Source organism: Bos indicus x Bos taurus, chromosome 4 (assembly GCF_003369695.1).
Source record: "Bos indicus x Bos taurus breed Angus x Brahman F1 hybrid chromosome 4, Bos_hybrid_MaternalHap_v2.0, whole genome shotgun sequence".
In the NCBI taxonomy this organism is placed as follows: Eukaryota; Metazoa; Chordata; class Mammalia; order Artiodactyla; family Bovidae; genus Bos; species Bos indicus x Bos taurus.
In genome coordinates, this window is record NC_040079.1 from 14414369 (window position 1) to 14427389 (window position 13021).

The 13021-nt window shown below is 39.7% G+C and overlaps 1 protein-coding gene across 2 annotated transcripts in view; it reads right to left on the reverse strand.

Moving 5' to 3' along the window:
• Positions 1–1992: 1992 nt before the first annotated feature.
• The window catches only part of MGAM (maltase-glucoamylase), a 96661-nt gene continuing 85632 nt past the window's right edge, over positions 1993–13021 (reverse strand). For both annotated transcript variants that reach the window (XM_027538805.1, XM_027538807.1), the window contains exons 43-48: positions 12876–12932; positions 8906–9030; positions 7345–7433; positions 5997–6046; positions 4862–5032; positions 1993–3011 (exon numbers count right to left, since the gene is read on the reverse strand). In XM_027538805.1, coding sequence (XP_027394606.1) covers positions 2928–3011; positions 4862–5032; positions 5997–6046; positions 7345–7433; positions 8906–9030; positions 12876–12932 — 576 coding nt within the window. In that variant the 3' untranslated portion in view covers positions 1993–2927. The remainder of the gene's footprint in view (positions 3012–4861; positions 5033–5996; positions 6047–7344; positions 7434–8905; positions 9031–12875; positions 12933–13021) is intronic.

The following is a 13021-nucleotide window of genomic DNA, read 5'->3' on the forward strand; positions in this document are numbered from 1 at the left end:
GAATCTTTCTAATTCCAGACTAAATGTCTTCATGTCCATATGCCTGCTTAAAACCCAAAAGGATGCATGAATTCAAGAGAAGGTGACAGACTAAGGCTTGGGAAGTCTTGCAACAGTCACAGTTACACAGGGTCTGAGTTGCTGAACCAAAGTCTGGGAAGCTGGCATGCCTTAAGTTCAAGAGGTTCTTGAACCGGTGTCCCCAGAACTCCAAAAGGTATAACTTAGGAATCTGTAAACATAGATGGGGAAAATATATCTTTTTTCACCAATTTCTAACTGAAGTTCCTTAGATTATGAGGGGTGCAGTAATTTTACTAGTGCACAGGAGTTTTTCAAAAACAGAATCAATAATATTTTCATGTCACATTAAGAAACTGTAGTAAATACCTCAAAATATTGTTCACCACATTGAAGCTTTGACATTATCAGACCCACAGTTAAATCTTGTTATTTAATAATTTTAAAACACCTCGTGTAGTACTATATTAAACTTTTAAAACATTTTGCAGAAGTGTATTTTATTATAAAGAGGGCTTTCCCAGTGGCTCACCAGTAAAGAATCCACCCACAGTGCAGGAGACACAGGTTTGATCCCTAGGTTGGGAAGATCCTCTAGAGAAGGGAATGGCTACACACTCCAATATTCTTGCCTGGAGAATCCCATGGACAGAGGAGCCTGGAGGGCTACAGTCCATGGGGTCACAAAGAGTCAGACACGAATGAGTGACTGAACTCACATTTTAATATAATAAGATTCTTTTCCAACAGCGTGCATTAAACTTTATGCATTTAAGAACATCACTCTCAGGAGGGGTTCCGTGGGTATCACTAGACTGCCGAGAGGGTCCTTGACTCCATAAATGTTGCCAACCCTTCCATGCCTCACTCAGAAACTTGGCAACCAGGATTCTCTAGTCAGAAACGTTCTTGAGCATTTTGTAGCAGACAGAGCCAATTTCTACCAATATGTCCTTGATGATAACATGAACTATTTCTCAAGTATCAAGTAAATAATTGTTTCCTCCTGGTAGCCTCCCTGGGTTTATCATAGGATGGCTGACAAGTTTCCCACCTTTTTGATCAAGGGGTCCCTGTGGCCATATTTCCATGTTTCACCAGTTGCCTAAATTAGTGCAAGCCCTCATCCAAAAGCTTTTTATTTTGATAATTAGAACACTAAGGTTAATAATGTCATCTTTCTGTAGCCTTATGGAGGCACTGACACATGAGTATAGAAGTATAATCTGGCTTCCTGGCATCAAAAAACAAAAAGAAAGAAAGGGGGAAGGTGGGAGTGATGAATTAGGAGTAGGGGCATTAATAGATACATACTACTGTATTTAAAATAGATAAGCAGCAAGGATTTACTACGGACATGTTCTCTGTGTGGAAACAGTATTCAGTATCTTATAATAACCCATAATGGAAAATAATCTGAAAAATACATATGTATGTATTAACATATACATATATAGCTGAGTTACTTTGATGTACAACTGAAACTAACACAATATTGTAAATCAACTATACATCAATTTTAAAAAGAAAAGAAATTAAAAAGACATAGAAAAGTAAACACTATCTCCAATATACTCATTTTCAAGTAATACTTAAATATCTTTGTTAAACATTAGTATGTAATTTCTTTGTTCTCAAATTCTAACCATCTAGTGTTTTAACCAGTACCATTCCAAATTCTGTTTTTTCCAGGGTTGATATGTTACCCAATATAGTAATTTTTATGACGATTAAAACAACAATCATCCAAGTACACTCTCCCACAAACCTAAGCCTTAAGAGAAACCCATGCCAGAGACATAAGGAAAAGGGTGGATAATCACAGGTCTGTTCATTCCACTGGTGAATTACCCTGCAGGCACTCTGATGCCAAAGAGAACAAGACCAGTTCACAAGGGTTGGCTGAATAAGAAGAAGTCTTAATGCCGAAGTGAGATTACCCATGCTCAAATTACCACAGAATTCAAAATCTCTTGTAAATCTGCTCATTTATTTTCCTTTGGCATATAAATTGCATGCATTTGTGTGAATTGTGGTTATGTACATTAGGCACAGAATAGAGAAATAAGATTTACACATTTCAAAGCACACCACAGTAAAAAGAAATAAAATAAGTTACTTTTTACATTCAAACTCCTTCCTTCAACTTTGCCTGCTCAAATCTCACCCCAGCCCTATTCCCTTGTGTTAAGAATTTCCTCCCAACCCCTCCTCTTGCTTTCAAATGAATTGGCTCTTCCTTCCTCCTTCCAATGAGGCTGCTATTCTTCATATTTTTGCGTTATCCTTTTACTTGTCATGATTACTTTTGTCCTTATCCCCTGCTGTCTCTCACCTTTCCTACTTATCTTCCCTGCATTGGCCTTTTCTTCCCTTTGGCTCATGCTCTTAGCATACTATCCCATCTCCTTATAACCACCTGGCAGATGTTCTTTCTGGATTTTTTTTTTTGTGGTGTTAGTTAACTCCAGGACCTGCCCTGCCCTGGAAAGCTGTAGCTTGTGTATTTAGCAGGAGTGGGTCCATCACCTAATTACATACACATACACATGCACACATGCTTCATCATGGACCCAGTGCATCTTCAGTCAATATATGATGAGCCATCAGTACATTCTAATCACACAGAGACATTAAGATAACCCACAGTTTTCCACACCTCCCCCCAGCTTATTCCACAGGGCTAAACCACAGACCAAACAAAACAAAACTAAGAAAATATTTTAGCCATACTGGGTATACACTGATTAGCAACACACAATAATTTTATGAGCATGAAGCATTGGGTTGGCCAAAAAAGTAGGTTCAGGTTTTTCTGTAACATCTTGAGGAAAAACCCGAACGAAGTTTTTTGGCCAACCGAATATACAAGTAGTTTCAAAGCCATCTGAGGTTAGGATCTTGCTCTAAAAATTCAGCGTGCTTCTCCACATCAATGAAGTGAAATTATGTAGGCTGATGTTTCTGCTGGTCACATCAATATTTAACACCTGTTGGGAATCAAAGAAAAAGTATTGGACATCTGGTGATGGAAGTTTCCTGCAGTTGAACAAAACAGACAGAAGCCAGTGATCCACAGACACTTTCACAAGTCATTGCCTAGCTTCCAGACCACCCTCAGATTTTCAGGTGAGAAGGGTGTTTCTTAATCCCTTAGAGTACAAAAAGCATTCAGTGATAGGGAAAAGATGACAAGACCCTAAATATTGAAACACACAACCACTGCAGAGAAGCAATTGCACAGATAAATTGGAGACAATGCTCTCATTTCCATTACTCGGAGCTCTCCTTTTGTTTCCCACTTCTCCTATTCCCTCATAGTGCCTTGATGATTGTCCAGAAAGAGTCGATATTTCAGCATTTTTTTCTAGGCAAATACTTTGCATAGTTTCACCACACGTGCAGCAGTCAGCTTGTGTGTCAGCAACAAACTTGGGCAAAGTCCTTTATAAGCTCTTGGTAGAGCTGGGGAAGTTGGTTGACAAGAAAACCACAAACATGAGGAAACAAATAAAAACACAAAACTGAAGGAAATCTTTTGTTTCAGGCCTTGTAATCAGAAAGGATTATGAGAGAAAAACAGTTCTGTGCAAAGCAAGAAGCAAGCACATAAGGAAACAGCCCATTTACCATGAGGCTCGGTACTAGGACCACTGCACTGCAGTAATTCCAAGGTACAGATTTTTCACATATTTAATATTCAAGATCTGTTCTACAATCAACAGCCTCGGAATTACTGTGAACAAGTAGCTCTCCTGACGACTGTTCGTCTGTGCGTGTGTGAACTTCATTGTTATTACTGGTATTATGAATGGACGGACTGCAAACTACTTAAAGATTATTTCAGAAATGAATATAAATCTTTACTGACAGTAAAATAAAGAAAATGCTATGATGAAAACTTGTATAAGACATATAAGTGGCTTTGGAGAAAATTTCATAGACAGCAGTGAAAGAATTTCCACAAAAAGATGTATCACCAATACCTCTGATAATAGAGAGGAGATACCTTAACCAATTCCATGCCACATAGCCTCCTGTTAAAATAATAAAGTAAATTTAAAAAATAAAGTAAATTAGATGTTACCATAGAAGTTTAAATTAAATATTTCATGTAAGTTATTTAATTATGAAATTCAGTATTTAATTTACTTAATTGTTAAATATTAAGGCAAATATTTAATTTAAATAGTAACTTAAAGTAAATTAAAATTTTACATAGAAACTTAAATCGAAGAGAATGTGTGATACAAATTGGCTAAGATATGTCTAATATCTCCTCACAGAGTTTACCTCTTTTAAATTATTAATACTTTGATGCAGATGTCTCAATGTCCATGTGTCTCTACCCAACATTTTCCTCTGTAGTATCATATTAAAATGATAAAAATCTCTGTTTAAAGGAGTTTTGTTAAAGCTTCTGTACTTTTAAATAGAAGTTTTAAGTGAGAGGAAAGCATTGTCTCATGCTTTTGTAATCTTGTTTTCTTTCTTTGTGGCACATGAAAAAATGCAGCAACCTTTAACTGATGGGTGTCTTATAATTGATGAAAGGCAGTAGTTAAAGCTGTTTGAGAAGTAGATCAAAGACAAGTTTTCCTTAAGTTTGCAGACAGGAGGACATACATGACAGATAAGGATCCAGACCATCAATTCCAGATGGTGACAAACTCTGAACTTTCCCTTCATTTCTATGTTGTCCACCCAGACACCCTGAACACAGAGGGATTCCAGAAAGGCTTTGCAGGAGAGGGTGTTGTTGGGAATGGGAGCAGGCAGGAATTGCACTCCATAGCTCAGGGTTGGGAAATACCATTTGGACTTTGAACTGGTCACAAACCTGTGTTGTAGAGTTGTAGGAGAAGGTGGGTGTTATAACCACGCCACTTGCAGAGATGCTGACACTGGAAATGGAGTCACTGCCCACTCCCCAGACCTCAAAGTAGCCCAGTCTCAAAGGGTTTGTATTGCTGATGTAGTTGTTGAAAATTATATGACTGTGCATCATATTCTGTCAATTGGAGACAAAAGAAACCAGAGGGGGAGAAAAAAAAACAGCAAAATTTGTTCAAATTTCTTACAACCTCTTTTTAGGCACAAATGTAGAGCATGAAATAAGACAATTTAAGAGTCCCCACCTTGTGACCTTGTACAGTGAGACCATGGTTTTAACATTCTGCCTCCTATCGCCAGCCATCACCCAACTTTGCACTGGTTAAACACCAGTAAGGTCTCTAGAGTCACCCCAACTCTAAGGAGACAAAGAATCTCAGCTAGCAGGAACCTTTATATTCCGCATGTGGAGAAGTAACAAAGCATGCCAATCATTCCAAGGCAACATAGGAACAAGGGCTAGAAAACATTGAAATGGTCTGTCCATCTTGCTTGGTGAATTGGACTAAGTTACTGATGAAATATGAGTGTGTTTAATCACAGAAAACTTCCTGGGAGCACTTGACATCTCTATCTGAAGTCTAGAGAAGGGTAAGATGCAAATTAGGGTTAGGACTCTTGAGAGTTTCTTGACTGCAAGGAGATCCAACCAGTCCATCCTAAAGGAGATCAGTCCTGGATGTTCATTGGAAGGACTGATGTTGAAGCTGAAACTCTAATACTTTGGCCACCTGATGCGAAGAGCTGACTCATTTGAAAAGACTCTGATGCTGGGAAAGATTGAGGGCAGGAGGAGAAGGGGACAACAGAGGATGAGTTGGTTGGATGGCATCACTGACTCAATGGACATGAGTTTGGGTAAACTCCGGGAGTTGGTGATGGACAGGGAGGCCTGGTATGCTGCGGTTCATAGGGTCGAAAAGAGTCAGACACGACTGAGCAACTGCACTGAACTGAAGGTGCAAATTAGTAACGTGAACAGTGAAGGAATTCTAAGTGATGATGTATATCCTACGACGTCCAGCACCCTAGTAAGCTGGCAGAACTCTACATTCACCCTTCATAGTCCCAGCCACACTCACCTGGCTGACGGAAAAGTGCGCCAGGTAATAGAGTCCTTTTTCATAGGTATCTGCAAACAAACAGCAAAGTAAGCATGACCTGGAACTACACCCTAGAATTCTAACGGCTTACCTATCTTGGTTGGGAAAGTAAGGATGTTTTTTGTTCGTGATCTTTTTAAATTTTATTTTTCTTCTTTACAGACTTTCATTCTGAGAGAGATGAGTCAGAATCTGCCCCCAACCTCAGTTTACACAGACTGTCTGAAACAAATGTATACAGATGCCTCAGTCTAACAGAGTCCCCTCCTATAATGGCGTTTTCTAACATCATTCTTAATCCTCTTCTCTCTTTTGTGATTCCCAGCTTCTTGGTAGTCACCTCGGAATTCCCAAATTTCTTCTGCTAGAGATACATATATGCACACACGTGCATGCACACCCACATCACAAACAGCAAGACTGGTGTACAACTGGTCGGTTAATCTTGGGTGGTTTTAGGCAATTTTTTAAATGCAGTCTCCAGAGAAGAGACCTTTTTTGTTCTTATCCTTAATTTATGCCACAGGTCCAGGGAGAATATCTTCAAGGGTGGACTAGCCAAAGCCTTACTATTACAGGTACTTCCCCGCAACACACCCTAACTCTGTGGCTTCCTCCCTCTTCCCCAGAGGCTTGCCTCTTTCGGAGCTCCTTATCACTCAGTCAGAAGACATTGCCTATCCTCTAGAACTGTGCTGTCTGAGATAGCAGCCACTAGATGAATGTAGCTATTTAAATTTAAATTAATTACAATCAAATAAAATTTAAGCTTCGGTTGCTCAAATACTCTTGTCACATTCTAAGTGCTCAACAGTCACATATGCCTAATTGCTACCATGTTGGACAATCCAAATACAGATCATTTCCATTGTTACAGAAAGTTCTATTGGACACCCCTGGGCATAGAAATAACAATAGTACTTGAGACATCCTTCTGAGAGTTTACTAACTCCTGTAAACTCTTAATAGAAACCGCCTCCTCCGAATAATAGCACAGCTATTGCTTTTCTTAGTGGAACACATAATTAGGGAATTGCCTTTGAACATAAACCATATATGGAAGTATAGCTCAGTTGGCTGCAAAGAAACTTTCCCTACAGCTCCTTATATTGCCCTTTTTCACAATGGATTAGGACAGCTAGATAATGGTGAGAGATTCTGAACTAAGCTTCACATAGATGAGGCACAAAGATCATGTATTATGAGTAACAAATGGCTATATTTTAAAATGCACAATTGTCTTAACACATAAAAGGAAATTGTAGCCCTATAAGATATCCAGGAACCTGATGTTGACATGAAGGAATTGGAAGCAGCCCTTACTCACCAATGCTTTGCCCATCATCCCAGAAGAGCCAGCCTTCAGCAGCCCCCTCATCATCCAAGGCAACCTTGAAACCTAAGAATTTCTGACGGCTGCAGTGAGGTAGGAAAAAGACATTGGGTAAAAACAAAGCCATAGCCACAAACCAAGCATTTTTGTAAAAACAAAAAGGAAGTGCTGCAAGATATAAAGACTGGATACTAGGACTCTGGAGACTTGGGATCTAGCTCTAGTTCTGACTCCGTAACTCGACAATTTCATGTCAGGAATGAATGAATGAATCAAGTGGAATTTTAAGGCTCTATAAACTCACAGGAGTTCTACAACGTCTAAAAAGAACTATAAGCAAATGCACTGGTTTCCTTTCTTTCCCCACTGTGAGGAAAGCCTAATGTTTCAGTCTTTCTTCCTTCACGACCTTATCCTCACATGTACAGGGAGTTCTGCTTACATATGTCCTAAGTTCTTCAGTTTTTAACTGAATTTTTGCAATCAAATAAATAGAGCTTCAAGGATTTTAATTTGACATCAGATAGACATGGATTTTAGTCTCTGTTCAACTACTTACTAACTCTGTGACTCTAAGTTAATCATTTAACCTTCTGAAGCTTCTCTTTGCTCATCTGCAAAATGGGGACGATAACAGTACTAATACCAAGGGCTTAGTTTTCCTTTTGTTAGGAAAAATAGAAAATCTCTAAATAGAAGTCTCCATATTAGTACAGTTCTAGGCACAGAGCAAGCATTCACCTGATGTCAGCTATTATCAATTATTATATGGGTCTAGAATATATAGGTTATACATTAGGCCTAGAATTTTTAAACCTTGCATGTAAGGAATCTCATCCTCAGTTTCCATCTGGCTTACACAAGTTTTTAGCAATAATATTCTTAGCAAAGAGACAATTATGATCCAGATGGTCTTTTAAGGTTTTTTTGATGTGGACCATTTTTAAAGTCTTTATTGAATTTGTTACAGTATTCCTTCTGTTTCACATTTTGGTTTTTTGACCACGAGGTATGTGAGATCCTAGCTGCCTCACCAGGGATCAAACCCGAACCCTCTGCATCGGAAGGTAAAATCAAATCACTGGACCACCAAGGAAGTCCCTGGTGGTGGTGGTGGTTTAGTTGCTGAACCACCTAGACTCTCACAATACCATGGACTGTAGCATGCCAGGCTCCTGGGTAGTCTTTTAAAACTAGCATGAACCGTGGTTGCTCCTATTTGACTTTCATTTCAAATGTCACTATTTAAACCTAACACCTCACCCACTTAGATCTCAAATAGCTGTTAATTAAGAATTGTTTGAAGAGTACAAAATTCAAAAAAAAGGCTAAAATCCACACAAGCAAGCAAGCAAACAAAAATGTTTACTATTGGGTTAGCCAAAAAGTTCATTCAAATTTTTCCATACCATCTTACAGAAAAACCCAAATGAACTTTTTTGGCCAGCCCCGTAAAAGTGCTTTTGGGCCTGAGGGTACAGTTTACAGATTGGGGGGCTTCACCAGGCTCTGAGTTAACAGGCGTGGAAAGGAGAAATCTGGGGCCCTTGTTCACCTTAAGTGGGTGTTCTGTGCAGGCTCTTGCCAGGGCAGGACATAGCCCCCACGGACATGAAGATTAATGTGGTCAAGAGGTGCCGGCAAGGACTTCCACTCACCCCGGGATTGAATGTCCACACCCTGTGGGCGAGAAGAAGGTCAGGGATGATAAGGGAACGCCTCTGTCTGGACAATGATCTACAAGCCATCTTGTCACGCTCGGGACCTGCTGCCATCTGGCATCGGTTATCACGCTTTTCCCAGGCTCACCACCTGCTGTGTGGGCTCCAGGCTGCCAGGACATCAGGTCAGGATCCCAACCATAGCTGCCTCTCACCCTAGCCTCACTCCACATCCTGTTTCTGCCTCCAGCAGCACTGCCAGAGGAGCCTGAGCGATCCTTTTATTTTATTCGGCTCCTGACTCACTCCCCACAAAGACATGTCCAGACCTTCCCTTTGCTTGGTCCCCACTCTGCCTCCATCTCCCTCCACTGCCCCATGCCCTGCTCCCACCAACTTCACTAACACCTTTGACTCCTACTTGACAGAAATCATTAAAGTGAATGGACCTGCTTCACAAATCCTTATCTTTAAGTCACTGTATCTTCCTTTATGTTTCACATCTTGATCTTGCCCCATATGTGACAGGGAGAAGTGGCCATGAACCTCAATTATTTCCTAACATGTTCTCAAGCTGGAGCCCAGCTTCTCATATTCAGCACTATGGACATTCTGGGCCAGCTAACTCTATTGTGGGGGCTGTTTTGTGCTTTCTGGATGTTGACCAATGTCCATCCCCCAGAGGCCAGCAGCCTCTCCCCCACCTTCCACCACATTGTGACAACCAAAAATATCCCCGGGCTTGGCCAGTGTCCCCTGGCAGGCCAGTCCTCCCATCTGAGAATCACCACTTTAGGGGCAAGGAGCAAAGCTACCATTTCTTCACTTTTGGTCCCTGATGTTCATTCTATACAGATTTGATCTGTATCACATTCCCCGGGTCAGACTCTGTTTCAAGGGCGGCCTCAGGACTCCAGAGTCTACAGAACTTAATACAAATTCCAGCCCATATCTCTGGGCTTCTTCAATTTCCTCACTGATATCTTGAGAAAAGTGAATTATATGCTCTCTAATGACAATTTATTCCAGTATCTTATGAATACTGGACTGATGATTCTACCTTCAAGTGAAACTTGATGCATGTAAAACTGTCAAAGTTATCTTCTTATCAAATTCTTTATTTCTTCCGTTTTTTTTTTCATTCTACCACACATTGTGGCTACATAGGATATGATACCTTCTCATGATTTCCTTTCTAGTACCTGATGAGTCACAAGCTTGTTTACTTTCCTTTAAATCATTTCTGACTGGGCTCGCCTAAAAAGTGCCTGTTAAAATATTCATAAAGACATGACTCTAAGGTCAAATCTTAAAGCAGCACTATTAAAATAAGAATAGACAACATAACATGACTTTGTACAGGAGAATTCTCACCAACCGTGTAATCACTGAATATGACTGAAAAGCACTGTTTTTAAAATCCAGTATATAGTCTACACTGTAAACAAACAAAATGGCCACAAGCAAAGTAGATAAAAACTGATTCACACACACTGTATGCTCTTAGTCTTAACTAAAATAGGTAATCAATAAGACAAGTCAGAATAGTTCCATGCTTCTCCCTGTCCCAATAGTCTACAAATGGTAATGTAGGATAGAAAGGAAAGAGGGGTGGATAGAAGCCAACATCATGGCATGTGCAGTCACATAGGCATGACCAAGACAGGCAAAAACTCTGCGAAGAGCTATCAACTGCTGATTCAGCAGCTTGTTTAGAGAATCCGAGAGTCCAAGTAGATGAAGGTCAGCTTTGGCAGAAGTGCACCAGCCTGTCCTGCCTCAAGATACCTGCCCCTTCATCAAACAGGTGGGGCCTGAAGATCAAGAGTAAGCACACCATGTTGCTTTTGCAGTCAGATGAGCCCAGAAGGGACAGTGGGGGAGGAGAGTCCACAACTACCCAGGCAGCAATGAGGAAGAGTCATGACCTCCCGGAAGTGGGAGCCACCAGATAGGGAGCTAGGAGTCTTACATTCTTCGCCCACCCTTCACGCAAGCAATTGCTCATTCCCAGTTCCACTGGACAAGCAGCAGAGAAAATGCGCAAAAATGGGAGTTCTCAAAACAAGTGGGGCTTTCTTATTTTTTCTTTTCCTGCTTTCCATCTCTTTGCCTGTCTGTTCTACTTTCTGGGTAATTTCCTAGATTGTACCTTATAATTTCCTTTTAAGCAAAATTCCTGCATCATGCCTTTAATTTGCAAGGATTGCTTTGTGAGTAAGTCTTGTTTAAAGTATGCTTTCTTATTTTAGGCATATCTTCTCATCTTTCTGAGGAAACAAATTTTCTAGTTAACTTATTAATAACATATGTACAGAAAATTATACAAATAACAAGTACACAGCTCAATAAAATTTTACCAAGTGAACACACCCATGAAACCACCACTTAGATAGATGACTATTACCAGCATCTCAAATGGCTCTCTCCTCCCCTCTCATAATAAGCACCATACCAAAGGCAGCAACTTTTCTGATTTTTATCATTTTTGCCTGGTTTTGAACTTGTATTTCATAAATGGAATCATACACTCTTTACTGGTTTGTATCTGGCCATTTGTGCTCAAGGTTATGTTTGTGATATTTATTATCTTTATTTGTGTAGCAACACTTTATTAGTGTTTAGTTTTAAAAATAGAATACAATCCACTTATCCATTTTACTGTTGATGGACATTTGGCTTATTTCCAGTTTGTTGCTCTTTTACAAATCTTGCTGCTATGAAACCTTCTTGGACTTTTTTGGTAAAATATATACACTCTAGGAATAAATCTGTAACATTATCATTTCTTCCCAGACATACATTAACATATACATAGCTATATAATTAATTGGTATATATTAATTATATAATTGATTTATAATAAATAGTGATATATATGACATATTAAATAACATATAATTATATATGGTTACTAATATATAATTATATAATGAAGTAGGTATTAATTATACAGTTAGCATATAATAGATAGTGATATGCTATCTAATATGTTACTTCAAGTTTGTTTTTATTTTCTGAATTGACAATATTATTTTAATGTAATCTGGGAGAATATAAAAAAATAACAGTAAAAAGCATTTCTGAAAAAGGATGATGACATATTGATCTGTCATATTATACCTATTTACAAAACCCTAAAAAATCTACCAAAAAGAAAAAAAGAATTAAACTCTGACTTCTCTGTATCCCAGCAAAGGGTCCCTGCTGGAACCTTCTGTGAAAGACTCTGCTTCCCCAGCTGAGTCTCTGGGGTTCAGACTAGCCCAGAAAACTTGTATGATGGAGAAGGTTGTGTTCCTTCCCCATTTCTAAATGCAGTTACGTTACACCAGCTCGTAGGAGTCAGGCCTTATGTTCTATGAACCTTTTACACACGCCAAGGACCTTGCTTACCTTAGAAAGTACATTCAACAACGCTTTGGGCATCTCTACTATAGAAGGAGGTATGTAAAAAGACAGAGAGGAAAAGGTTCCTAATACTTATGAACTTCCAGTCTAACAGGGAGGATATAAACAAAAACCATAGTTTCCAGCACAACTTCAAGCATTTTTCTAGTGTCTGCCATTACACAGCACTGTGAAAAGTGGTGGTGTTGTAAGGAAAGAGACAAACTAGCAAAGAACACCCACAAAAAGCCAGGTACGGCAGGAGACGCCTTCATGCATTTCACAGCAACTCTGTGAGCAAAGTGGCCTTTCCCCACCTGGAGGTGAGAAAACCGAGTCCATGAGGGCAAAACTGACTCATTCAAGAGCACACAAGTGGGTACCGAGCCAGAATTTGACCTGAGGTCTGTCAGAGTCTGAAGACTGAGTGCTACCGTTTCCCCAGGTTCTATAGAGGCAATCAGAAAAACTTACCGTGTAGTAATCATACCAGCGGGCTCTAGGGAAATATGCAGTGACATCTCTGGCGTTCTAAAATTAAACAAAAATAAGGTGTGAGTGCAGTAGGCTCAGCTACGGAGGGCAGAGCAACCCATTTGCATAGGAGAGGAGCCAAAACA